General features: G+C 55.4%; 2 protein-coding genes across 6 annotated transcripts; both read right to left on the bottom strand.

Moving 5' to 3' along the window:
- Nucleotides 1-544: 544 nt before the first annotated feature.
- On the bottom strand, nt 545-11,269 carry LOC102566944 (sulfotransferase 2B1). 2 transcript variants are annotated; one of them, XM_014603395.3, is made up of 7 exons: nt 11,155-11,269; nt 9,803-9,944; nt 9,467-9,675; nt 8,719-8,845; nt 8,466-8,560; nt 7,051-7,231; nt 545-1,749 (listed from the first exon to the last, which is right to left on the bottom strand). In XM_014603395.3, exons 2-7 carry the CDS (start codon nt 9,936-9,938, stop codon nt 1,640-1,642), a joined length of 858 nt encoding a protein of 285 aa, XP_014458881.2. In that variant the 5' UTR covers nt 9,939-9,944; nt 11,155-11,269; the 3' UTR covers nt 545-1,639. The 2 variants fall into 2 exon arrangements, with proteins under 2 accessions (XP_014458881.2, XP_059574956.1); XM_059718973.1 differs by lacking the exon at nt 545-1,749 and adding an exon at nt 5,094-5,834.
- Nucleotides 11,270-21,347: 10,078 nt separating this feature from the next.
- On the bottom strand, nt 21,348-26,638 carry LOC102567166 (sulfotransferase 2B1). Of its 4 annotated transcripts, none has more exons than XM_059718968.1 (7): nt 25,709-25,956; nt 24,167-24,306; nt 23,851-24,059; nt 23,380-23,506; nt 23,090-23,184; nt 22,119-22,299; nt 21,348-21,899 (listed from the first exon to the last, which is right to left on the bottom strand). In XM_059718968.1, the coding sequence occupies exons 1-7, from the start codon at nt 25,873-25,875 to the stop codon at nt 21,790-21,792; spliced, it is 1,029 nt and encodes a 342-aa protein (XP_059574951.1). In that variant the 5' UTR covers nt 25,876-25,956; the 3' UTR covers nt 21,348-21,789. The 4 variants fall into 4 exon arrangements, with proteins under 4 accessions (XP_059574951.1, XP_006273367.2, XP_059574952.1 ...); XM_006273305.4 differs by having other exon boundaries at nt 25,681-25,933; XM_059718969.1 differs by having other exon boundaries at nt 25,677-25,760.
- Nucleotides 26,639-27,330: the final 692 nt, after the last annotated feature.

The following is a 27,330-nucleotide window of genomic DNA, read 5'->3' as shown; positions in this document are numbered from 1 at the left end:
ATCAGTAGGTTTGCTTGGAGCGGGGGCATTGAAACCCTTCCCCCGGTGCATCATTGTCTAGTGGCCCCAACTGACAGGACACCTGGGACAGGCGTTTGATCTGGAACAGCCCCAGTGAAACCTGGATGGACGGTCACCCAGCCCGGAGCACAGGGATGGGCACTCACCCCGGAAACAGGAGCCCCTTCACTCAGACAGAGCTGGGCAGTAGTTTTGGTAAGAGGCTGCAATGTGGATGTGTCTGGGCTGGTTTGGATGGGGCTGATCCTGCCTCAGGCAGGGTTCAAACCAGTGACCTCCACAGGTCCCATGAGGCCCTGTGGCTCCAGGATGTTTATGAACCTTGTGTCAACAGGGTCAAAGGGCTTCCTCGCTACCTTCCACCTAGTTTGAACCTCCTCTTAAAAGACAGAGTTGGAAGCCGTCCCTCCCCATGGCTTCCTCGCAGCGCCATGCTGTTGCTTCCATGCTTGCTCTGGCTGACGCTAGAACAAATAAAATTCGGCGAGTGCATCCACGTCATAAGACAGAGAGGCGGCAAAGCTGAGTGGCACGCAAGCCAGCTTCGGCATGATGCTGTTAATGCCCCAGTCGGAAACAACAGTGCAATTTGTGCAAGGAACAGGAGAGGGTGCCTGGGGGCAGGCCTGGGTTGTGAACCCTCGCCCCACAAAGGGAGGCCTGAAAAAACAGCCTGGGTAAGGGGAGAGGGGCAGGGTCCTGGTTGGGGATGGAAGCTGCAGCTCCTGGGTGCTGGTGTGGGGCCTTAGCCCCAAGTTGGGCCTGACCCCAAGATGAAGACTCAGTTGGGCTTGCTCAGCAGGGGCATGGAGGGGAGAGATGGGTGCAGCTGGCATGTCCCGGCCTCCCCCTGCTAGTAGCGGTGTCTTGCAGGTGTGGGAGGGGAGGCACTCAGTTTTCTGCTTCAGCCCACACTCCTGGTGCCTGTGTGTGTGTATGCGTATATGTGTGCATGGGTAGGGGGGTGTGTGTGTGCATGCATGCATGTGTACATGCGAGTGCATGTGTGTGTTTGTGTGTGTGTGGATAAGTATAGGCATATGCATGGATGTGTATGTGTCTGTCTGCATGTGCACACACATGTATGTATGTGCATGTGTTTGTGCATGCACATGCATGTGTGCAAGCATGTGTATGTGTATGTACATGTGTGCATGTATGTGTACATGTGGGCTTGTATGTGCATGCACATGTTCACTTGTGGATGTGTGTGTGCACATGTGCGCAAATGTGTGTGTGTATGTGCATGTGTACACATATAAATGTGTAGGTGTGGGTGTGCGTGTGCATGTGCATGTGTACATGGGTGTTCATGTGTGCATGTGCATATGCATGTATGTATATGCATATGTATGCATGTATGTATATACACATTCCAGGGTGTCCTTTGTGCATTGCACGTGTATGAGCATGTGTACATATATGTCCATGTTTGTGCATGCATGCATACGTGTGTGCTTGTATGTGCATGCATGTGTGTGTGTGTGTGTGTGTGTGCGTGTGCGCTTGTTTGTGTAGGTATCCCCCACCCCCCATTCCAGCTCCCCTCTGCTGTTCCCTGCTCCACTCTGGGCTATGCGGGGGCTCAGACCTGTGCTGGGGTCACACAGAGGAGATGTTAGTCCCAGGGGAAGGTGATGCCCAGCCCCTGCATCCACTCCTGGTACACGGTGTCGATGCGGCGGCCCTGCTCCTCCGACAGCAGGTTCTTCCAGTCCCCAGAGACCCCTGCAGAGCCAGGAGATAGGTGAGAGACTAGTCCCTGGGGCACCCCCCAGAGACCCACTGTGACAGCTCTGTGTGGGTGACCAGTGCTGAACTGGACCCTGCCTACCCTGGCTTTGAAGAGCCCTGGGGGACCGTCAGTGCCTCTCTTCAGGGCGGCGGGGGGCAGACCCTCTAAATCAGCGGTTGTCTGCCTGCTACTCAAAAGCCATGGCCTGGTCCTGGCTCCCACACAGCTGCGGCTGGTTTCCAACTCCCCCTTTTGGGGAAGGTCCTTAAGTGTGTGTTTGCCTGGCAGCTCTCTGCCAGCTTTCTGGACATTGTGAGTCTCGCTTTCACCCCAAGGCCTCAAATGGTAGATGAGGGTTGGAAGGGACCTCAGGAGGTCTCATCTAGTCCATCCCCCCTCCCCGCTCCAAGCAGGACCAGCCTCAACTAGACCATCCCAGCAGAGGCTTTATCTAGCTGAGTCTTAAACACCTCCCAGGATGGAGACTCCACCACCTCTCTGGGCAGCCTGTTCCAGCACCTCCTAGTGAGAGAGACTTTCCTAGTATCCGACCTAAGCTTCCCTTGTTGCAACTCAAAACGGTTGCTCCTTGTTCTGTCACCTGCCACCACGGAGAACAGTCCAGCTCCATCTTCTTTGCAACCCCCCTGCAGGTAGTTGAAGGCTGCTATTAAATTCCCACTCAGTTTCCTCTTCTCCAGCCTACATGAGCCCAGTTCTTTCAGCCTCTCCTCACAAGTCATGTTCCTCAGCCCCTGAACCATTTTTGTTGCCAGTTCTCCCACTTGGCCACATCTTTTCTGTAGCAGGGGGCCCAAAAGCCATCAAAAAAGCCAATGGCACTTTCTCGTGCATCAGCAGATGCATGACGAATAGGTCCAAGGAGGTGATACTTCCCCTCTATCGGGCGCTGGTCAGACCACAGTTGGAGTACTGCGTGCAGTTTTGGGCGCCGCAATTCAAGAGGGATGCGGATAACCTGGAGAGGGTCCAGAGAAGGGCCACTCGTATGGTTAAGGGCCTGCAGGCCAAGCCCTACGAGGAGAGACTAGAGAACCTGGACCTTTTCAGCCTTCTCAAGAGAAGGTTGAGAGGCGACCTTGTGGCTGCCTATAAGTTCATCACGGGGGCACAGAAGGGAATTGGTGAGGTTTTATTCACCAAGGCGCCCCCAGGGGTTACAAGAAACAATGGCCACAAGCTAGCAGAGAGCAGATTTAGATTGGACATCAGGAAGAACTTCACAGTTCGAGTGGCCAGGGTCTGGAACGGGCTCCCAAGGGAGGTGGTGCTCTCCCCTACCCTGGGGGTCTTCAAGAGGAGGTTAGATGAGTATCTAGCTGGGGTCATCTAGACCCAGCACTCTTTCCTGCTTATGCAGGGGGTCGGACTCGATGATCTATTGAGGTCCCTTCCGGCCCTAACATCTATGAATCTATGAATCTATGAAAACTGGACACAGGACTCCAGATGTGCCATCACCAGTGCTGAATAGAGGGGAATAATCACTTCCCTGGACCTACTGGCAACACTTCTACCAAAGCAGCCTAGTATGCTGTTAGCCTTCTTGGCAACAAGGGCACACTGCTGGCTCATATTCAGCTTGTCCACTGTCATCCCCAGGTGCATAGTGCTCTGACTTGCCTCTTCATCACCTTTGCCTGCAGCTTCTTTCTCCTGGCAAGAGACTGTCTGCTGTGCCCTGAGCCTCCCTGTCACGCTAGAAGCAGAGCAAAGGGTCTCCTGCTCCAGGGCCACCAGCAAGCCGATGACACCCAGCCCTGTCTCCTTGTCACCCAGCCCAAGCCCTGCAGCCTTCCTCCCTTTTCCAGTGCTTGACTGCAGCAAACAAGTCGAAGCTGAATCCAGACAGGACAGAGGTGGGCAGAGCCCAGGGAGCCCCCCTAAGACTGCAGCTGGTGCAGAATGCAGCAGCCGCTTTCTGCCCACCGTTGGTCTCCAGGGGCACACGAGCATAATGCTCCTGCATATGCCCTGGGTGCTGATAGCCTTCCAGGGGTGCCCTAAGCTGCAGGGTTGGACCTAGTAGTCCCTGCATAGCCCAGGCCCTGCACATCTTATGGGGGCAGCTCATCAGATCTGCAACAGGGCCACCCACCCTGATCCTGGGCATCTATTGTGGGTCTTGGATGTCTCCATACTAATGCTAGGAGCATGGGGAACAAGCAGAAGGAACTTGCACTCCTGCTTGCAAACAAAGAATTCAACTTGGTTGGGCTAACAGAAACCTGGTGGGACCCTACCCACGACTGGGCAGTGGGCATTGAGGGCTACAGGCTGTACAGACAGGACAGAATAGGGGGAAAAAAGTGAGGGGGGGGGTCTTGCTCTCTATGTTAAGGAGCAATATACATCTTCTGTAGTTAAGTTGGGCCTAGAACAAGGGCAAATTGAGGTAGTATGGGTCAGATTACAGGGGGGTCGGAGAGAAAGGGACTCGGTAGTGGGGGTCTGTTACAGACCCCCACACCAGGGGGATGAGTTAGACCTGGAATTCTTGGGACAGCTCTCAGAGGCAGCGCGTTCAAAGGACCTGGTTGTCCTGGGTGACCTCAACTTCCCAGACATTTGCTGGGAGGAACAGGCAGCCAGGTCTGCTTGCAGGGAAGCAGTGAGGAGAGCCAAAGTAGAAATGGAAATGGAGCTTAGGCTGGCAGCAAAAGTTAAGGATAACAAAAAGTCATTCTTTAAATACATAAGAAGCAAAAAGAAAGTGCAGGGTACCATAGGGCCCCTTCAAGATGGACTAGGGCAACTGGTAACAGATAGGATGGCCAAAGCGGAGCTCCTAAATGATTTCTTTGCATCTGTGTTCCTGGACACGGATACAAGCATGCATCCCAATGGGACTTTAGGTAAGTGCAAGAGAGATACCAACCCACCAATTGTTAGCGCTGACCTAGTAAAGGAGCACCTGGAGGGGTTGGATGTATTTAAGTCAGCAGGCCCTGCTGGTCTTCATCCTAGGATACTTAGGGAATTAGCTGGAGTCATAGCAGAACAACTGGAGCGACTGTTTGAGCGCTCGTGGTGCTCAGGACAGGTCCTGGAGGACTGTAAAAGGGCCAATGTGGTCCCTATTTTCAAGAAGGGGGTGAAGGAGGAACCAGGTAAATATAGGCCGGTTAGTCTCACTTCTATCCTTGGCAAGACCTTTGAGAAAATTGTTAAGGGTCGCATTTGTGTGGGGACCAGCGGGTAAAATAATGCTAAGGGGCAACCAGCATGGGTTCAAAGCAGGCAGATCCTGCCTGACTAACCTGGTTTCTTTTTACGACCAGGTCATAAAATGCTTGGATGAAGGAGCAGAGGTAGATGTAATATACTTAGATTTTTAAAAGGCCTTTGACACAGTGCCACACCCAAACCTTTTGAATAAACTAAACAGTTGCAATGTAGATTATTACACAGTCTGGTGGGTGGAAAATTGGCTTATGAGATGCACCCAGCGAGTGGTGGTGGATTGGTCGGTTTCTACCTGGAGAAATGTGGGCAGCGCAGTTCCCCAAGGCTCTGACCTGGGACTGGTGCTATTCAATATCTTCATTAGTGACTTGGACGAGGGAGTAGAAAGCACCCTGTCCAAGTTTGCTGACGACACCAAACTATGGGGGGAGGTACACAAACTAGAGAGCAGGGAGCAAATCCAGGCAGGTCCGGACAGGCTGGGGAAGTGGGCGGAACAGAATAGGATGCAGTTTAACAAAGGTAAGTGTCGTGTGCTGCACCTGGGGAGGAGGAATCATCAACACCCCTACAGCCTGGGAGGGACCATTTTAAGTAGCACAACCGCGGGAAGGGATCTCGGAGTCGGAGTCGCCTCCAGAAGGAGCATGAGTCACCAGTGTGGTGAGGCAGGAGGTAAAGCTATACCCGCACCCTTCCTTGCATAAGCAGGTGAATCACAAACAGGTTTAGGAAGGTGATACTTCCCCTTTATGCGGCACTGGTCAGGCCGCAGCTGGAGGACTGCGTCCGGTTTTGGGTGCCGCACTTCAGGTGGGATGTAGATAACCTGGAGAGGGTTCAGAGGAGGGCCACCCATCTGGTTAATGGCCTACAGAAAAAACCCTATGAGGACTGATCGAGGGACCTGAATCTCTTCAGCCTCCACAAGAGAAGGCTGAGAGGTGATCTTGTGGCCGTCTACAAGCTCATCAGGGGGGACAGCAGGCAATAGGGGATATGATGTTTACCAGGGCACCCATCGGGGTAAGTAGAAGCAATGGCCACAAACTGAAGGAGAACAACTTTAGGCTGGACATCAGGAAAAAATGATTTACAGTGACGGTTGCCAAAATATGGAATACAGGCAGTCCTCGCACTTACGGCAGGTTATGTTCCTGGAAAAGGCGCTGTAAGTCGAAATGATGCAAGCCGAATCTGATTTTCCCATAGAAACAATGTTATAATGGGGGGTTACGTTCCTGATCAAGGGCCTGATGCCCAACTTTTTATAGAAATGACCATAAACATTATATTTAAATCAACTATTTAATCAACTTTAAATGATATACACTGCACAGTACAAAGCTTTCTAAAGAGTACTGTATATAAATCAATTAAACAGGGCAATACAGTAACTAACCACATAACATTTATTCAACCAGAAGGTGAAGGAACACCTTCATCGGGGTCATGGAATTCAGAAGGGCTTCTTTGGGGAGATTTTGGGGAGACTTAGGGCCACCTGATGGCTTTTTGAGGAACTGATCCAGGGAGATTTGTTTTGCTGCCCTCTTTTTCTAATTGTAAGTTTCCCTGTAGCGCCGTAAGTGCTTGGATCCAGTGCCATAAGTAATAACATGGGTGTAAATGGTGGAGCACCGCAAGTGTGAATCGCCGTAAGTCGAGGACTGCCTGTATACTTCCAAGGGAGGTGGTGCTGCCCCCTTCCTTGGAGGTACTTAAGAGGAGATTGGAAAAGCACATGGCTGGGGTCACCTGAACCCAGCGCTCTCTCATGCCCAGGGCAGGGGGTCGGACTTGATGATCTAATAGGTCCCTTCTGACCCTATAATCTGAAATCCTCTGGCACCACCACCAAGTTGGGGGCCTCACTGAGAGTGAGTTTATTGGTCTTTGTGTCACTGGCACCTTTTATCTTCTTCCATATGCTTGCTGTGAGCTGCCTTGAGCTTGATGCAGTCTCAAGGGCCCCTGCAGTCTTGGGGTGCCCCTCACTCCTGATCTGCAGCCCCTGGCAACCCAGGCCCAGGTCCCCCCACAGCTCTGGCAGGTCCGTCCCTCCTGTGCACTAGCCCAGAGCTCACCTTTCCGCAGGAGCTGCCCCTTCGAGTGGTCCATGAACTCGTCCGGTACCTCCGAGAAGTTGCACATCTTGTTTCTCCGCATGGTCTGGAAGGAGGCGTTTTCCACTACCGAGGAGATCTGCTGCTCACTCAGCTCCTTCCCCAGGAAGCGGGAGATCCTCTGCACGCTGCCCCGCAAGTCCTGGGGGGAGACACTGGATCAGAGGGTGCATGAGACATGAGTGTGTCAGGGGGCTCATGTGGGGCCAGGAAGTGATAAAATCATGAAGAAGCTGGGCTGTCAGAGACCTGCAGGGTCACATCCAGTCTAACCCTGGCCTGAGGCAGGATCAGCCCTGTCCAAACCAGCCCAGACAAGCCATCATCTAAGCCCTTAGTAAAACAATCATCACCCCGACAAAGCCCCAGGCATCACCATTGCCCCTGCCCCTGGGAGAGCAGTGGGGCCATGGCCACCAATGTCCTGCCGCTGCCTAGGGGTGGGGGTGGTTCATGAACTCTCCAGAGACCCCAGGCCGAAGCCATGCCCCCCAGTCTGGACCAGTCTGAGCAGGCGGGAAATCCCTTCCTGCCCACAGTATGGTGTTGGGCTGAGCCTGAGCACAGGGGCAAGACCCTCTAGCCAGGACCCTGCAGGGTGGGTCCCAGTAGGACCACTGGCACAGCCCAGTCCCCATCCCCAACCTGGGCTGCAGCCAGCACCCAGTGGCCCTAGGGGAGGCTTAAAACGCCCCTGACAGTTGAAGCAGAAAGGGAGGGAGGAGGGTCAGGTGAATTATGGTTTTTCACACACTGAAAAGAAGGAGGTCTCTTTCTTTTACAGTCACAACTGTTTCAATGGGCCCAGTTGCCTTATTTCCCCAAGTTCTCACTGATTCAGCACTAGCTCAGCACCTTTTTCTGTCTGTTTCCTCCTTTCACTCCGACATCAAGTTGGATATGAAAACCCTTGTGCAGAAGCCAGTCTGCACGGTTTTGTCCCTGGGAGGGACGGTCTGTGCTGCCCAGATGACTCATCAGGTGGCAAAGCCACAGAACTTTGTCTTTTCCAGCATTTCTTGCCCCGTTGGCTCTCAGGAAGCTCCTTGGCTTGGTCACTGCCAAGGTCTCAGCTTCCCCCTGGCCCTGCACTGCTCAGGGAGCTGAAGATGTCTCACCCAGAGATACACCCAGGAGGGGACAGGAGGGAGCAGGGTTGAACCCACGTATCAGGCCTGCAGAGTGGTGGGGTGCCTGGGGGAGATGGACCCAGTGGCTATGAGGAGGGCTCCATGGGTACGTGTCTCACCCAGCACCTTACACCTTCCCTGCCAGGGTTGGGCAGGGCTGGGCTGGCCTCCTGTATAGCACCAGAAGCAGCCTTGGGGACTCATGATGGACATCAGGGCCCAGGCTGGCTGTGCCTGCAGGCGTACCTGTTGCAGCTCTTCATAGGTGATGTAGAAGAAGTTGTCCTGGCCTCGCAGGCCCAGCCAGCCAGCCACGTGGTCAAACCAGGAGCCGTAGGGCACTGCAGGGAGAGGAAGTAGCTGCAATCACCTGAAGCTGCCCTGCCCAGCCCCAGCCTTCCCAGAGAGCAGCCAGGACACCTGGGTTCTCCCTCGGTTGCAGGAAAGGACAGTCCTGCACGTCTCTGGCTGTGCAGAGCAACCCCATGGCACTGCTCACCATTGCCACTCAGGAAATCCTGCAGGAAGGCGTCCAGGGGCCCATGGTCCTTAAATGCATGCATGATGTGGGTGAAGTGGTAGTAGGAAGTCACCACGTCCTTGGGGCTGCGCAGGGTGTAGATGACCTGGGAAAGAGAACCTGGGGTTGGTGCCTGCAGGGGAAACCTTCCTATGGTCCCTGCTAGGGTTGCCCTTGCCATGTGCCCCATGGTCCCTGAGTGCCTGGCAACGTGGTCCTGATAACCTCTCTTCTATCCTAGTTATGGATTTCACTGCATGGGAAGGGGCTGGAGCTCCTGCTCTAAAAGCCACACCACCCATCCTGGCCTGGATGGGCAGTCATCCCTGAGTGACTGACACCTTCGAGTGTTTCATTCCATGGAAACGGCGGCTCCCAAATACTGTGGACCTTGGGAGTGAATTCCCATATGGCTGTAGGGCTCCTCTGTAAGGTCTGGGGAGACCAAGATTTCCTGGGGGTGCAAGGTTACCCCAAGGGCAAAATCCAGCTTGTTCCCTGTGGGTGAAGCTGCAGTGTGGGGAAAGGATTGGGGCTTGGGCAGTGCCAGGCTCAAGGGAGCCCCTCCAGGATCCTCTTGGGCCTGATCTTGTTGAATATCATCCCTCGTGACCCAACATTGGATGTGCAGAGTACATCCACATGTACAGTGTAGACACTGCTGTACCTATACTGAGGAGACCCCCTTCTTCTCAGGAAGCTCCGACCTGCACCAACTGCCCCTCACCTTGGCCCGTGAGCCCTGGAAGGACCTGGGGAAGAACTGGAGAGGCATGTGGGAGCTGAGCAGCCGGGGTGGTGGGTACTTCAGGGCCGCCTCCTGCCCATTGTTGGACTCGATCCAGGGGGCCCGATCCCAGTTCAGCACACTGCGCGCCCAGCTGGGGTCCCCATCACAGCGGATCAGGCTCAGGATCTCCAGCATCCAGTTGGTGCCTGGGGGGAAAACAGTTGAGAATCCCCCCTAGACTTCATCCCCTGCCCCCTGCTCCCTCCCCAAGCTGGGCTGGACCCCAGTCATCCAGGCTTCTTTCCCCACCCCTGCCCCCAGCCCAATTCCTACCTGATTTGGGATAGGTGACATTGAAGACGTCGTCATCCCGCACCTGGAACTCACTTTGCAGGTAGCTAATGGTCTCTGGGGAGTAGTCCAAGCGGGGGAAGAGCATGCCCTTGTAGGTGATGTACTCAGTGCCCATCGTGCCCTGCAACATAAGCCAGGGTCTTGGGACTGGGTGGCTGGCAGCAGGGCGCTGGGCTGCAGCTCTGGGGACCAGGAGAGTGCTGAGTGACTGCTGCAGGACACGGTGCCTGTGTTCTCCCAGGGCTGGGTCTCCAGGTGCACACAGACCTGTGCTCCAGGGACTGCACTGGCTTCCAGGTGTTCCTGGCTGCAACTCACAGCTCGACAAAGCCCTGCCGGGATGGTCTAGTGGGGCCGGTCCTGCTTAAAGCAGGGGGTTGCACTAGATGTGCAAGGTCCCTTGCAGCCCTCATTGCCCAGGATTCCCTGTTAGTGGCACCTTTAGTATCACAGCCCTGGGGTCATTAACACAAACATGAAAAAAAGTGCTAAGGTGGCATGGGGTGAGCTGCAAAGATGCCGAACGCTGGACTGCACTTTATGAATCTGAATGAGAAAAGGGGAGGCCATTCCAGCAGGCTCCAGCTTCTGAAAGCCTCCATGGCCGAGAGCTGCTCCCCACAGGGCAGCACCATTTGTGGTAACACTGTCCACCCAGTGCAGCTCCCACCCTCCAGGTCTCCCCAGCCCAGGACCAACCTGGGCTGCTGCATTGAATTGAGTCATTCTGCTCCTCCCCCTGGTGAAGGCACCTCTGGGGGTCCAGGGTCCAGCCAACACCGGTCACCCCAAGAGCAGCCTCCTGCCAGACTCCTGGGAGGTCGTGGCTGCAGCTTGGCCCTTCCTCCCCATGGGGCAAGGCTGGACATCCCGGGAGCGAGGGCGTGAGGCCTCCCTGTCCAAACCAGGCTAGGTCTAGGGGTGTTTGGCTGTACGCAGGGATCCCCATATCGTGATCTCTCAGCTATTATCAGTGGCTTTATGTTTAGCTGCCCTGAGCCTTTCTGGGGGAGGTGCCTGGATTTCCCCAGACAGCTGTTAAAGCTGCTGGACTTCGCCCTGGCTATGGCTGCATTTGCAGCTGGAAGAAGCAGGCAGGAGGGGAGCAAAGCAAATCCCAGGGAGGGGGAAGGGGCTACAGGGGCTGGGCTGGTCCTGGGCCACAAACCTCACCAGCTTCCAGAACAGGGGGCCAATTCCCCACGCCCCTCGCACCCCTTGGCTCTGGCACTGGCAGGACCTGGTCCCCAGGGCTGCACAGGCCCAGGGGCTGGAGCTGGGCACCCCCACGGCTAAATGCCTCCCATTTGCACCCCCTGCCAACGACTCACCAGCTGCAGACTGCCCTGGCCCCAGCCCCTCTGTCTAGTCTGTACCTTGTACTCAGCACCTGGCACCTGACCCTGCCACTCCCCAGGGGTGGCGCCAACATTAACCCTGTGGTGGTGACCTTCCCCTATTGCCACGATGCCCATCCCCCACTGCCCCTCCCTAAAAGGCAGCCTCCATGCCCCCACCACTCCTTCCAAGCATCCTGCAGCAGCTCCTGACTGGGAGGGGCGTGCTTCTCTCCCTGCCTCACTTTTCTCCCAGACAGTCCTGCTCCCAGCCTCTGCACCCGAGAACACCCAGGGTCAAGGTCTGCTATGCCCAAAGGGCTCCTGGTGCCTGCAAGCACCTGCCAGAGCTGTGACCCCCGCAGCCACCCTGCTCCTGGGTGCCCAGAGGGAGGGGCCCTGTGTTGCCCTGCAGGATGCATGGGGTTGGGGGTGCAGACTCTGGAGCACCCCCATCCCCTGCTGTACTACAGAGGAGCCCCAAGCCCCCAGACTCCCTGCAGGCCAAGACAAGCCACCAGAGTGTCTACCTACCATGTGGGAGATGTGAGTTTAAGTCCCAGCTGGGGTGACTTGGGGTGAGTGAGCTAACAAGGGGAAAATCTTCTTCAGCCTCAGCAAGAGGAGGCTGAGGGGGGACCTGGTGGCTGCCTACAAGCTCATCAGGGGGGATCAACAGCAAATAGGCAGAGCCCTTTTCTCCCCAGCACCACCTGGAGTGACAAGGAACAATGGTCATAAGCTGATGGAGAATAGGTTTAGGTTTGAGATCAGAAAGCAATATTTTACAGTTAGGGTGGCCAAAATCTGGAACCAACTTCCCAGGGAAGTGGTCCTCGCCCTGACCTTGGGCATATTCAAGAGGAGGTTGGATGATCACCTGTCTGGGGTCTTGTGAACACAGCATTCATTCCTGCCTATGGCAGGGGGTCAGGCTAGATGATCTGTTCAGGCCCCTCCTGACCCTAGCTACTATGAAACTACGAAACAAGGGGCTCAGGCTGGGCATGGGGCAGCCGTGGGGTTAGGTCAGGTACAGATGGAGGAGCCTGGGGGAGTGCAAGATGCCTGAGGTCTGGGCTAGCTCTGGCTGGGGCATTCTTAAAGAATGACAGGCTCAGTTCAGTGGCTACGATTCAGCCAGGTTTACTGCTCACAAGCCTGGCCCTAGCACATTTTGGTCTCACCAGTGCATCAGACCAGGAGTTGAGGCATTTGTACCTGACAAGTCATGGGCACAGCGCCATGCAGGCTCCTCCAGGCCACTACAAAGTTCCCCTGCTTTCCAATTCTCCTGATCAAAACAGATGACATTTTGCATTCCCTTTGCACCTTGAATGTTTAGAACCGCCCTGTACCATGGGCTTGTTTCACCTCCTGACCTGGCTGTTCCTGTTCCAGCCTTATCATCCTGGTACTGGACCATCCTACCTTGTACTGTCGTTTCTCTCTTGCATCCCTTGGTAGGGAGGCACATCTGGCCCACACGCCAAGTTGCATTAATGTGAGGAGTTCACAAATGGTCAGTTTTGCTGGTGAGGCTTGCTCATGTCAATGCCTTTGTGTGAGCAGCAGGTATTGCTCAATGGGCCAGTGAGGCCAGCACACACTGCTGGCTCAAGTTCTGCTTCTCCTGAGACCCTGAGGTCCTCCTCTGCAGTGCTGTGGCCTGGCCTCTGCCTTTCCCAGCCTGCATCTGTGTTGTGATGACTCCATCCCAAGCTCAGGGCTTTACACTTGTCCTTGTTGCATTTCATCTCATTACCATGGACCATTTCTGCATCCGTCCAGGTCATTCGTGACCCCAGCCCTGCCATCCACAGTGTCTGCAACTCCACCCACGTTGGTGTCACCTGCAAATTTGCTAAGTGTGCACTCGATCCTATCATCCACCTCATTAATGAATGTGTTGGACCCAGGACAGACCCCTGGGGGACCTCACTTGACACCTCCTCCCAACTAGACAGTGATGCAGCCTTGAGAACAATGATACAACCAGTTATGTATCCACCTTACGGTGCCTTCATCTAGTCTAGGCTGTTCATAGCTTGTTTTGTCCTTCCATATGAACAAATAAAGCTAGCCTGCATTTCCTTAGCTTGTGAAAAAGAATCTCATAAAAGACCAAGTCAAAAGCCTGGCTAAAGTCAAGGCATGTTGCATGCATTGGTCTCCCCCCATCCACGGGCCCTGTCCCCTGATCAGAGAAGGCTCTCGAGAGACCAGAGACTTTACACCACAACCAGTGTTTATGGCAGCAGCAATTGTCACTGTGCAGCACCAACAGTGTTTGATGGGCATCGCTTCAGGTGCATCTGGGCACTTTCCTGTGTCAAGGGGTGGGGAGGGGTCTGTGGTGCATGTGTGCATACCCATGTGTGCACATCTCAGTGTGTGTGTGCAGCACATGGCATGTGCATGCTGTCACCAGTCTTAGTCTGACCCTTCAGCATCCACCTATCTAAACCAGGTCTATGCGCATCAGTCCCCCTCCCCAAATACCAGCCCCTGGCTGGTCCTTCACCCCTCAGGGCTAGCAGGAGTGGTGCATGCTGGGATACCCCCTCCAATGATGCACGCTCACATCAGCCCCCCATGCCCCAGACCAGAGGCAGTGTCCCCTTCTGGGTGCAGAAAGCAGCTGGAAAGGCAGAAGGTGGCCACAGAGATGGGTGCCACTTTGGCATTGGTAGACCTGCCATGGCCACTAGGATGCTCCCAGCCCTGCCAGGACCCCTGAGCCCCCCGACTGGAGCCTCATGCCCCTTCATTTCCCCCCACACCCTGGCCTGACCCCTCAGCCCTTCATGTCCCCTTGCAACACCCTGGGCAGAGCCTCCACAGCCCCTCATGACACCCACAGCCCCAGGCCAGGCCCTTCCAGCCGCCCAGCCTCCATGACCTGCACTTGCAGCCCCCAGTCCCTCCATATTTACCCCAAGTTTCTCCTGTATCACCCCAGTTTCTCCTACAGCACCCAGGGACTGGCCCACCCAGCACCTCCTTCCCCCCCATACACAGCCCTAGGCTTGACATGGCTCAGACCCCTCCTCCGCACCTTCCCAGCCCCTCATTTCAGCTCATCATACCTCTGACCTGACCTCTCCCTTCCTGCCATTTCACCTGGCAAAATACCACAAGCCTCTCCCCACAAGTCCCTCAGCATCTCAGCCCTGACCCCTCCCGGTCCCCTCCATATAATGCTTCCCCCTCATGGATGGCTTAGAAGGAAAGGCTCAAAGAAGCAGGATTATTGTGTGTCCAGGCCAAGGCCAATCCCATATTGACCCTGTTTATTCTTCACAATCAAGTAGCTCCCAGACACCCCATAGAGGATGTGAGAACAGTGATTGGGGGCTCAGAGGTGGAGGGACCAGGCCTTTCGACTGAGGGATCCCGTGGTAGATGATGGGACTGGTTGGAGTATTTCTGGGTAAAGTGTTTATGTTTCTGTAATCCTGCGTGCCTCAGTTCCCCTGTTTTGAACACTGGGAAAGAACAATCATGAAGTAGACCCAGGAGGCTTTGCACTCATGGATTCACTGCCCTGGGAATGAGAATCATATGTCTACGAAGACCCACTGGAGCATGGCTGCACTTAGGCCTCATTGGCGTCCAGACTCCTGCAGTCTCTGGTGCCTGAAAAGCAACCCAGCACCAGGCCTTAAAAAACCCTGCAGCCAAGGGTGGGGAGCCAGCATCCAGAAACTATGATGCATAACCTGGAGAGGGTCCAGAGAAGGGCCACTCGTATGGTTAAGGGCCTGCAGACCAAGCCCTACGAGGAGAGACTAGAGAACCTGGACCTTTTCAGCCTCCGCAAGAGAAGGTTGAGAGGCGACCTTGTGGCTGTCTATAAGTTCATCATGGGGGCACAGAAGGGAATTGGTGAGGATTTATTCACCAAGGCGCCCCCGGGGGTTACAAGAAACAATGGCCACAAGCTAGCAGAGAGCAGATTTAGACTAGACATTAGGAAGAACTTCTTCACAGTTCGAGTGGCCAAGGTCTGGAACGGGCTCCCAAGGGAGGTGGTGCTCTCCCCTCCCCTGGGGGTCTTCAAGAGGAGGTTAGATGAGTATCTAGCTGGGGTCATCTAGACCCAGCACTCTTTCCTGCTTATGCAGGGGGTCGGACTCGATGTTCCATTGAGGTCCCTTCCGACCCTAACATCTATGAATCTATGAATCTTACTGAAGTGACAGAGAGCCTGCAGGTAGGGGCACCTACTGCCACATGCGTCAGCCACCACATGCTGCCAGGTCCATCCCCGCTTGCCAATAAAAGAAATGAAGCTCATGTGCAGTGCTCAGCAATGATCCCCTTCACCTGGGCTGGCCCAGGGGTGCTCAGGAAGATGGCATTAAGGCTGGGGGCCCTAAGCCAGAGCCCTTCGGCCAAATCCAGGACAGGTCGTGATAAGGTGGCATCAGGGGACACAACAAATGTGGTCTAGAAATGATCATGGGCTGGGAGGGGACCATGGGGAGCTGGAGGGGAGCTCGTGGTGAGAAGAAACTGGACAGGGAAGAACTGAGAGTGAGGGGGGACAAGTAGACAGGGTGGAGGGGTGGGCAAGGATGATGCAGGAGATGTGTATGTTCGTCAGGGGAAGCTCCCACAGACCAGACCCCCCAGATGCTAAGCAGCTCTTGGAGGCTTTCTGCACCTTTTAGTCTTTAAGCAGAGACATAGCTGGTGGTGTTAGCTTGAAGTGGAGGATGTGTACCTTATAGACTAACCAAAATAGATGGAACAGGTATACCGGTGTACTTTGGTTAACCTGGAAGATGCAAAAGTCTGCTCCTTTCCAACCAATGGCGCTCCAAAGAAAGCATAAAATGGGAGTCAGATATTTTATGGAAAGGAGAGTGAAAATGATAGAAGCAGGTTGAACTCCCCTAGCCTGAAGTCCTTTATTACTGAACGACTTTATTGCCTGGAGCACAAGAGCTGGTTAATGCTTGCAGGCAAAATACCACAGGGCACCAGGACAGGCATCTCCCTGCAGACAAAAACATTCTCTCATGACAAGCCCCGGAGGGTAAGATGCAGGGACCTGATCAAAGCAACCCCTTGGAGGATTCAACAGCACAGCTGGGAAAATTAAGAGCTCTGGAATGAGTTTACTGTGTAGTGGCCCAGTGGTACGTGTGGATACTACGCGCTCCATGGCAGGGGTTGGGTTGGTCCTCCATGCATCCCACACTGCACTGCTCCTCCTCCCCCACTGCAGCAACAGAAGGGCGAGCTGGGCTGACGAACCAAAACTGTGCATACAGTAATTGGAATATAAATGTGTGACCGGGGAGCTGCACACGGGAGGTGACCCCCTGGTTCTCCCAGGTGCTGGTTCTGGGCTGAGCTCAGTACCCTTGTAGTGACTGAGTTCTCTGACCCCGGGTCTGAATGCTGCATGGCTGCTCCGAGCTCAGATGTCCCCATTATGGTACCTTGGTTGGCGACGTGAGGCTCTGTCAATACACAGGCAACTCGCACTGGCATTTCACCGCTGCGGCTTTTGCCGGTTGAAGCTGCCACCAGCAATCCTAATGCTTCCTGAGGCTTGCAAGCCCCTGGCATCTCCCCAACACCATCTCTTCAGCTGGTCTTGCTTTGAGGAGAGATTGTTAGATTTGTGCCCACTGAGACTTCCCATGCTCCAGTCCGGCCTCGGGGATGCACAGGGGAAACACCCTCCTAGAAGGGAACAAGACCAGTGTGCAAAAGTCATAGTGACCTGGAATTTCTTGAGAAAGCCAGTGCTTAACGAGGTGTCCTGATGGGCACCTGTCACCACAAGGAATGGACATTCCTCGATAGTCCATGGCTATACTCCCAAGAAGCAGAGCGCTTTCCCATTGGCTGCTTTGACCACTGGGCCATGGGGTTGAAGGTCCCTGCCGTAGCTTGTCCCGGTTTCCAGCTGCATACAAAGGTTTGTGGGGCGCCTGACTCCAGGAGGAAATGGCACAGAACCCTTCCTAGTTTTCACTCTAGGCATATGACACCGATAACAACCTCATGCTGTGGGCCCCTGGGTTTACAAGCTGTGGATGGGTCCCTCTCTGTTGCCTGCCTCAGTTTCCCCACCCAGAATGCTGCCTTCTCTCTGGGCCTTCCCTCCAGAAGTGACCAGGGCTGCTGCAGCACCAGCAGAGCCTCTGAATGGGACCTTAGTCGCTGTGGCCTAGACAGGCCTGGAGGTCTGCCGTAGGGCTAGGCCTCCATACACTTCTTGAGCTGGTGCCGTTCACCCTGGTGTTTGCGAAGGTGATGTTTGGAACGTGCACCGCTGACTTTTCCTCCTTGGCATGTCCATCTACCCTTGCCTCAGTGTTGTGGGTACCTAGAGCCCCAGCTTTTTACCAGCTGTCTTGATGGCTTGTTTCATGGCCTCATCCAGACTCTGGGACTTTTCCTGCCAAAATTAACCCTATGACTCCCCAGTGAAGGCATGGCTGACGAAGTGGTTGGGAGCCAGCCTGTCTGGTACCTCTGAGATGCCTTGATGACTACACACCTTAGGACCGGGCTGAACTCTTGTGCCGACTCCATTGCCATCCTCTTATGGTTAAAGAAAATGGCACGGTCCCGAGCAAGATCTTCAGGTTGCAGAGCATTCTTGAAGGCCCTTATCAAGCACTGGTTTTTTGGCTGGGCCCACAGTAGGTTTCCCTGGCTCTTCCAGTAAGCAACAGGCTCAGGGATTCAAGCTCAGTGGTGCCATCCCACCCACTGAGGTCAGCTGCCTTTTTATACTGGTCATACCAATCATCCCAGTCCTGGTAGTCCCTAGTAAAGGGTGCTGAGTAGACTACCGGCTGTGAGATACTAGGGGAGGTGATGCATTAAATAACAGATAACAAGAGGTATACAGTGACATTTTCACTTGGGGACTGGTAACAGAGCATGTGCTGGCCCCGTGGTGCAAACATTCAGTAACTCCGTGTCCTCCCAGACTTCCAGAGGTGCCTAAACCAGCCCTGTGATGTACCATGGGTCTCCAGTGCCTGGGAGCCAATGCTTGCATTTGCAACCCTCTCTCCCCGCAGCCTCCCCATCCTTCTCATAGCAGTACTTAAAGTCATGTCGTGCAATAAGGTCTCTGAAGGGCCCAGCTGGTGCCCCACTCCAGGGCCAGTCCCTGGGGGCAATGGCCCCTTCCTGCCCTCCCGGCGGTCAGTTCGCCACTGAACCAGCCTGAGTCCTGAGAGTGCTCTCAGTTACCATCTGCACATCTCGGGCCTGCTGCCACAGTCCAGCCATCCTTGGTCTCACGCTGCTCTGATGCCTCTGGCTGCTCTCGCCCTGCCACTCAGACCTGTGCCCTGCTGCAGCTTTCCTGGGCTTTTCACTGCTTCCTGCCTTGCCTCCAGGCTGTCCAGGAGCTGTAGTTTCATGTCACATTCAGTTGTCAGCTCCATCTGCTGTCACACCTTTCTATTAAAATGAACTTGCACAGAACATTACACGGGCAGGCCGGTGACACACGCAGCACAGAGCAGAACAGGGCCCCTCTTCCCACCCCGGTGTGGCCCTTCTGTTTGGCATCTTCTCTTCTACTGCAAGACCAAATCCCCCGATGTGCACGTAACAGCTGCCCAGCTGCGGAGACAGCAGGCTGATCAGGGAAGCAATGCTACAGCCTTTTCAGAAAGGATAGGAAGGGGCTTGCATGTGGGACCTCTAAAAAGGTGCAAGCCTAAAAATCTGCATGTAGCTGATTGGATTGCAAACACAACGGAGGGGTCTGGTTGGCTGCGTGTGGGATATAAACACAGGAGACAGTGGGAAAGAGGGAGGTGGGAAGGAGCTGTTTCCCAACTTGAGGGAGAGGGTTGAGACAGTCTCTCCACCCAGGGAGGGGATGGAAAGCCTGCTCTGGAAAGCCAACACGCCAGGAAAGATGGACAGGCTGTGGTGCTCATAAAGGAGCTGAGTCCCCTACCTTGGAGAGGAGCTGTGCAAACTCAGGACTCAAGTGCCCCGGGAAAGGGGAGTCTGTGCTTGCGGCTGGGTCAGGGCCATGGGAGAGTTTAGGCTGCAGGAACAGGAGACCTGCCAGTAAAGGGAGGCAATGTCTATTAAGCAGCCCTAGTTTCACAAGGAAAGGGAAGGTGGGGAGGCATTTAACCTCGTAGTACTTGTAAGGTGCTTGTTTTTGCTGTCCAGACAGAGGTTTCTGTTTGAAAGAAAGCACTGGGAATGTGCACCCTACTTCTCAGGTGCCTATAGGAGCACACTGCTATCTGGTGACCACTCACAGCAACAGCAGTGTTGCCATTAATTTTTATTAGAGTGAACTGAATTCCTAGTGGAACTGAGGTTTAGAGTCTATAATCTGTGAATGGACATATCTTGATAGGGCTGTTGTATGTGGGATTACTTGTTGGATGGACTATTCACTAATGTTGGGTTTATAGATAATATTTTGGTTATGGGTTTTGATGGGTGTTGTTGAACCTATGTAATGCACTTATGTATATACGTGTATTATATTTGTTACTAGTCTTTTCTGTTCTTTTCTGTAAATAGTTAGAGCTAAAATAAAGACCCCTATCTGTTACTTAGGCGGGGGTGGATTCTTGGGAAGGTGAGAGTGAGGAACACACCCCCTCTTTGGCGGGACACCTCAGCCAGCCGAGCTACCTGGGGGACAGCCCAAAGCTATTGACACCCTGAGGATTTGAATCTGGTATAGCGCCTGACCCTGGTGCTGGGGGAGGGTTACATGCATGCAGAAAAGGCAGCAAATGCATGAGTGCAACGTGTTGCAGAAGAGCTCTGGGAAAGGTCCTGAGTAGTAACAGCAGGAAAGAAACGGGGACAGGGGTGAGCCCGGTGGGCACACAGCTTCCAGAGGTTAAACCCATGGATAAAAAGGAGCAAATTCTCTGAGTCGATACAGAGAAGTGCCTGGGGCCAGGAGAGTAGGATGTGCACGATGCACCGTCTGTGTCTGCTGGCACTGCTGAAGGGGCTCTGGAGGAGCAGAAAGACCTGAACCCTGGCTGGGAGCGCCCATAGCTAGTGCAGAGGGGATGATAGTGCCTCTGTCCCCACTCCAAAGAGGCACAAAATCAGAGGTCTTAGCACAGGCAGCAGAGGCTACTGACTCCAGACAGTGTGACCAGCTCCAGCCCTGGCTGGGCACCAACATCCCAGACATTCAGGGCTCTCCAGGCGTAGAAGTGCAGAGACCCCAGCCCAGAGGCTGCCTTCCTGCTGGCTCCCTTCACGCCGCCAGGGCCAGTAAGTTCCCTGAATCTCGGCCAAGGAGTTTGCAGGCTGCAGTTGTCCTCAGCCAGGCCCAGCACCTGTGGCTCTGGTACACACCAGGCCAGTCACCTGAAGGGACACCAGCAGGATAGGCATTTACACAGGGGGAGAGATCCTGAGGGTGCCGTGTGGAGAGGGTGTCCAGACACCCAGACACATGGGGGTGTCTGGGGTCTGCTCTGTAAGGAGCACACCAGAGACCTTGCCTCAAGTGCCCCCGTCTTGGACACAGCCTCCATTCCCTAAGGGTTGGAGTGAAGTTTGGGTAACCTGGTGGAAAGCCAGGCCTGCAGGGTTTGTTTGACAGAGGCAAGAAAGCACTGACTTAGGCAGCTGACTATAGTGACACATATGAAGCAATTAAAGCCCGTTATCCACAGCCATAATGGCCATAGCAGACCTGTTCACGTTGTGGCCCTCTTGGGTTGCAACAAGCCTGCTGAAGTCTGTAAAATCCTTTGTCATCACAACCTCAGATTCAGGAAAAACACCTAATTCACGGCAAGGATGTGGGAAGAAGAACCAGAGGAACAGCTCTCCTTGTCAAGGGTCCAAGCCTAAGTGATAACACCCCAGGCCATGCTAGATGCAAAGGCGTCATATCGTAAATCCCTTACTTAGCTGGGGGAGAAGGCCTCCAGGATCCACCCCTTTCATAACTGTGTACCCAATGTGGTTGTGAATAAATGCATGCCATTAATAAGTGACTGTATTAATCAATAACTGTAAATGTGGGGAAGTAGGAAATTGTGGGCTTGAGCTGTGGAAAAAGGCTCTGAGGTGTTGGGGTCTGGCCTACACCATCCACCCTGGGCCTGAGGATGTCTTGCGTCTCTTCTGCCTTATCTAAATGGTTGTTAAATGTCTGTTTACCTTTCCAATAAAACCATTGTTCTAAAAAAAAATAAAAGTCAGGCACACTCTTTATTCCAAGGCCCCATCGCACAAAGCAAGTCCCTTAGTCCGAGGGTGGAGCCCGAGGGCTTCCCTTCATGCTTAGGGCAGGAGAAGCTGTGGGGACCCCGGCACAAGACACTGGTGCTGGTGATGCCTGTGTCAGGGCCATGGCCCATGGCTGGGCTGGGCAAACCCACTGTGCCATATGTGCGATAGGCTTGGAGCAGCTGGAGCCATGTGCTGGGTCCACCAGCATTCACCAGTGGCCAACTCTGCTGGTTCTTGGTGGATACTCTTATGGCCGGGGAAGGACCCAGACAGACGGGAGGCAAACCCAGACCTGGCACCTCCCTGGGGGAGCTTCCAGCCCCTGCATGCTCACTGAGACTCCAGTAGCTGGTGATTCCTCTGGGGGATGGGGATGGGCACAGGCTGCGTCCCATGGGGACATCAGTCCCAGGGGAAGGTGATGTCCAGCGCCTGCATCCACTCCCGGTACTCAGCATCGACACAACGGCTCTGCTCCTCTGACAGCAGGTTCTTCCAGTCCCCGCAGACCCCTGAGGAGCCACAGAGCGACATGAGAGACCAGACCCCAGTCACACCCCAGGGCCCCCATAGCTTCAGGTCAGTGGTGGCCTGCAGCCCCCTCCGGCCCAGTCCTGGGCTTCCACACCCTCAGCTCTGCCCCTCAGCCCTGACCCTGCCAGACCAGGCATGTCCCATCAATGCCTCTCACTCCTGAGCAGTAGCCCCCATGGCCCCTGCCTGGGGCTCACCTTTCCGCAGGAGCTGCCCCTTTGAGTGGTCCATGTACTCGTCTGGCAGCTGTGAGACATTGGACATCTTGTTCCCCCTCATGGTCTGGAAAGAGGCATTCTCCACCACTGAAGAGATGTGCTGTTCACTTAGCTCCTTCCCCAGGAAGTGGCAGATCCTTCGCACGCTGTCCCATGGGTCCTGGAGGGGAGAGGCCGGGTCAGTCTGGAGAGGGCTGAACCCTCAAGGGAGAGCTCAGTCTGATGCCAGAACCAGGGCATGAGCAGAGGGGTGCAGGGCCCAACAGAGAAAGTTTAATTTATTGTCAAGGGAAAGAACTATTGTGATGGAGAAGCACATGGCCAGGGTGGGGACAACCCAGGTACACATTTGACAGCAGCACCGGAAACCCAGGCCTCAGACACCTTCCTGCCCCTGGGAAGATCTGCCCAGGGCACAGAGTGGTGGAGGCGGTACAAGGGCTATGGGGTCAGTGAGGGCTGTGTCCATGCACTCCCTGTGTGCCCCTGGCCACCGAGGGCCATGCCGACCACTGAACAACCCCACAGATTTGTTGGCAGGCTGGTATCCATATGGGCAGGGCTGCGGGCCACATCCACCCCCCAAGGCCAGGTGTTTGTCCCCTGTACTTCCCTCTAGGGGTGGCCAGAGGTGGCACCGGTGTCATGGGGCACATTAAGAAGGGGGCAGACAGCTCAGAATTAGGTAGGAGAAGAAGCAGAAAGTAGAGCAGCAGACCAGGCAGGGAGCAGAAAGCAGAACAGCAGATGGGATAGGGAGCACAGGGCAGGGAGAAGAAAGCAGAGCAGCAAATGGGGCAGGGGAAGGGGATCGGAGGGCTCCTTGGGGAGGGGCTGTGCTGGCCTCCGGGGGTATCTCTTCCATTGCACCAGAAACAGCCGTAGAGCCTTGGCCCAGGGCACCTCCCCCCGACAGCCACAGGGCCACACAGGGCATCCCCTGGTCATACCTGCTGCAGCTCCTCGTAGGTGATGCAGAGGAAGTTCTTGTGGCCCTGAAGACCCAGCCAGCCAGCCACGTGGTCGAACCAGGAGCCGTAGGGCACTGCAGGGAGAGGCAGAATCTGGGGGGGCACCCACAACCTGGAGCCGCCTGGCCTGGCCCCAGCTTCCGCCTTGGGTGAGACAGGAGCCAGCCCCACCGCAGAGGGGCCGGGGAGAGCTGGAGCGAGAGGCAGGGCGCGGGGACGGGGTCCACAGCAGCCCTGCTGGGCACGAGCAGGGCCTCGCTACTGCTCACAGCTGCCGCTGAGGAAGTCCTGCAGGAAGGTGTCCACGGGCCCGGGGTCCTTGTAGAGGCGCAGGGCCTTGGAGAAGTGGTAGAGCGAGGTCAGCACATCCTTGGGGCTGCGCAGGGTGTAGATGACCTGGGGAGAGGCAAGGAGGACATGGTGGGGTCTGGGGACAATGTCAGCGCCGTAAGGGGAGACTCTGTCTGGCCCCATGGGGCAAGGCTGGTTCCCAGTCTCAGGAGATGGGCTCAGAGCAGAGCCAGGAGGGACTGGGCAGCTCTACGGACTGCTCTGATGGACAAGCTGGGTTGGTCCAGCCTTGCAGGGCCTGGCCTGGCCCAGAGGTGTGGGGGAGAGATTGGGGCTGAACTGGACAAGACAGGGAAGCTGACTCTTTCTCGCCAGGTCACAGAGGAGCTGGAGCCACCTGCCCACTCTGCTAGTGCCCCACATGCCAGATCCACAGCCCTGGCCCTCACCTTGGCCTGTGAGCCCTGGAAGGACCTGGGAAAGAGCTGGAGGGGCAGGTGGGAGGTGAGCAGCCGGGGTGGTGGGTACTTCAGGGTAGTTGCCAACCCAGTCTTGGTCTCAATCCAGGGGGCCCGATCCCAGTTCAGCACACTGCGCACCCAGCTGGGGTCCCCGTCACACCGAATCAGGCTCAGGATCTCCAGCATCCAGTTGGTGCCTGGGGGAAAGGGAATCACCCCTGACCTGCACCCACTGCACCCCGTTCCCCTCCCTGAGCTCGGCTGGAGCCCAGGCACCTGGGTTCCCCTCCAGTCTGGTCCCTACCTGACTTGGGGTAGGTGACGTTGAAGATGTCATCATCCCGCACCTGGAATTGGCTCTCCACATAGCTGAGGGTCTCGGGGGAATAATCAAAGCAGGGGAAGAGGACGCCCTTGTAGGGGAAGTACTGCGTGGCCATCGCCCTGCAACACACAGCACCACATGGCACAGGGGCTGGGGGTAGCCGTAAGCCCGCGCTGCACAGATGGAGGGCACGGATCAGGCGTATTGGGGTCTGGGCACTGCTGGCTGCAGGACCCCATGGGACAGCTGTGCCTCCAGAAACCACAGGGCTGGTCAGGGGGCTGAGAGGGCATGGGGTGACCATGCCTCAGGGCAGCTCTTGCATCCCCCAGCACCAGGTCCCCAGGTAGAGGCCTCCAGTGTCGCAGACTAGTAGTCTTTACCCCAGGCAGGGCTGGATTTTCAGCCTGGGCAGGGAGAAGGGAGCCTGGTCCCTCCCCATGCCTGCGCTCAGCCAGGGGAGCCTGGAGCAGGCAGGGAGTGTCAGGTCTGGGGCCAGAGGTGCTCTGTCCTACATCTCCCGGGGGCTCTGGCCTGGACCCCAGTGCTGTGCCGACCCCAGAGGTCCCTGAGCTGGGCAGCAGCTGGAGACCTCCACAGCTAAGTGTCTCCTGCTCTGAGTGCCCTACTGCCAGCACGGCTGCCCAGGGCTGCACTGTGCCCCTGACCCTGCCCGAGGGCAGCTCCAGCCTGACCCCTCCAGCCAGCCCTGCCCCAGCTGGCCCCCCTGCCAGGCCTGCCTTGGCCGTGGTGTTGTGGGTGCCCCTTGCCCTTGGGGCCTGCCTGGCACTGCCAGTCCCATGTGGACTGGGAAGGACTTTGAAGCCAGCAGGAAGCCCGTCCCTGCTGGCTCTTGTCCAGCCACAGGGGAGGGCACCATGGGCAGGAGGGCAACAGGGGCAGTGGAGCTGCACCGTGGGCACCTTTGTTCTCCCTCATGCTCTGGCCTGAGCCCTTGGCTCTTCATGTCCCCCTGTGGCACCCTGACTAAACCCCTCACAGCAGGCTTGGCCCTACCTGTCCCCTCCATTCCCTACCCCACCCTCAGGCCTTGGCCCTGACAGCTGCTTAGCTCATCCCTTGACAATGCCACTGGCCTCCTGCTCCCTTTGTGGCACTGCAGCCCCTCCAGCCCGGCACAACCCGGCCCTCACACTCCTACCCCTCACACCCCCACCCTGTCCCTGCATGGCCCCATGGCTCGGCCAGGCCCTCCCGCCTCTTCCATGTCCCCCAGCAGCCTGGGGCAGACCCTGTGCGAGCACCCAGCTGGACCCCTGCAGCACACCCCACGTGGCACTGCACTCCAGCATGCATAATGGGCCAACTGGGGTTGCCAACTTCGTATAAGGGTACCATGGGGCCGAAGAGAAAGGGCACGGATGAGTCAGGGAACAGTGTTGCATGCACAGGTTGTGACAGCTGGCCCCAAAAATGCACTCATTTAACATGTGACGCTCCCAGCCCCAGCTCCAGAAACATCTCCTACAAACCAGCTGTCGTCCCACAGGTGCCCCGTACAGGTCTGCAGGTCCAGAGCTGCCTTTGCAGCCTGAGTCTGGTTGCACGTCTCCCCGGCTCTTATCCCAGTCGGCTGCTTTCTCCAGCTTCCTTTTATTTCCGCTTCCCACCAGCGGCTTGGCTTGATAGGCATGCATGGAATCTCTTCCTGCTTCGTCATGGGACATGTAGGCGGGCACACATTCACAGCCACATTATACACACTTCACAACATATTACTCCTGTGCCGCTGTGCCCCACATCTGCACCCCTCAGCCCCTTACCCCAGCAACCTCTGGTCCTCCCTGGATGGCTCCAGGCCAAGCCAGCGCAGGGACAGACCCACTGTTGGCTCTGAACCGGTTCAGTTTGTCAGGAACTGCCCTCCTCCTCAGGAGGTCACTACACTCCTATCACATCATCCCATTGCAACGGGGACGTTTTTGCTGAGAAAGCTACTTCCAGAGACATTTGACAGTCAGAATAGCATCCAGGGGTGCCATGTCACCCAGGTCATGTATTTTTTAAAGAATTAAAACTTCCAAGTTGAAACTAGAGGTGACTTTCATTGAGCTTTCCTAAATGGGTCCTTTGTTGAATGGAGGGGGTGGGGGGAGGCAACCTAGTAATGGGAGGGAGAAAAGGCTGAAGTGCGCAATGCCTTTTTCACCTTAGGTTTCACAGGCAAGGGCAGCTTCCAGACCATTGCACCAGGCAGCGCAGTTGCAGGAAGAGGGGAGCATCCCTCAGTGGTGAAAGAACAGATTAGGGACAATTTAAAAAACTGGACATATTCAAGTCCATGAGGCTGGATGGGATGCACCCAAGGGTGCTGAGAGAGTTAGCTGATGTGATTGTAGAGTCACTGGCCATCATCTTTGAAAACTTGCGGCAATCGGGAGAGGTCCTGGATGACTGGAAAAGGGCAAACATAGTGCCCATCTTTAAGAAAGGAAAGAAGAAAGATCCAGGGAACTACAGACCAGTCGGCCTCACCTCAGTCCCTGGAAAAATCATGGAGCGGATCCTCAAGAAATCCATTTCTAAGCACTTTGGAGGAGAAGGTGATTAGGAACAGTCAGCATGGATTCACCAAGTGCAAGCAGGGTGTGAATTAAGGGGGAGCTGGGGGGGGGGAGGCTGAGCCCCCCCACCCCCCCATAAGAGATGACATCCCCCCCCTGTACGATTTGAAAATCAGAACCTGGGGCCGGGGGGGTCTCTGATCAGATTGCTCCTTCACTTAGGTGAAATTGTGAATCGATGAGCCAATTTCATTTTTTTTGCAGCCTTTCCGCAAGAGTCAAAGTATAATTTGAACCATGAGTGCAAGTCATGCCTCACCAACGTGATTGCCTTCTGTAATGAGATGACTGGCTCCATGTGTAGTAACTGGGCAATTATAGGGTTAAATAGTTAGTCCTGATTATTATGGATGGAGATTGAAAGCTAGAACTTCACCCTCTGTTGTTCCAGAGTTACTTTTATCTTCCTAGTCCTCCCTTGCTGCCATGCACCCCGGTGGATACCGCTGCTGCCTGCGGAAGGTTGCCATGCCCCCCCAGCCTCAGGAGTCGTTCATATTCATGATCATCACCAATGACCTGGAAGATGGCAGAGTGCCAGTTTGCAGCAAGTTTGCA

This window comes from Alligator mississippiensis, chromosome 15 (assembly GCF_030867095.1).
Source record: "Alligator mississippiensis isolate rAllMis1 chromosome 15, rAllMis1, whole genome shotgun sequence".
Taxonomy (NCBI): Eukaryota; Metazoa; Chordata; order Crocodylia; family Alligatoridae; genus Alligator; species Alligator mississippiensis.
Note: the sequence above shows the minus strand (reverse complement) of the source record. Positions and strands in the feature narration are given on the sequence as shown.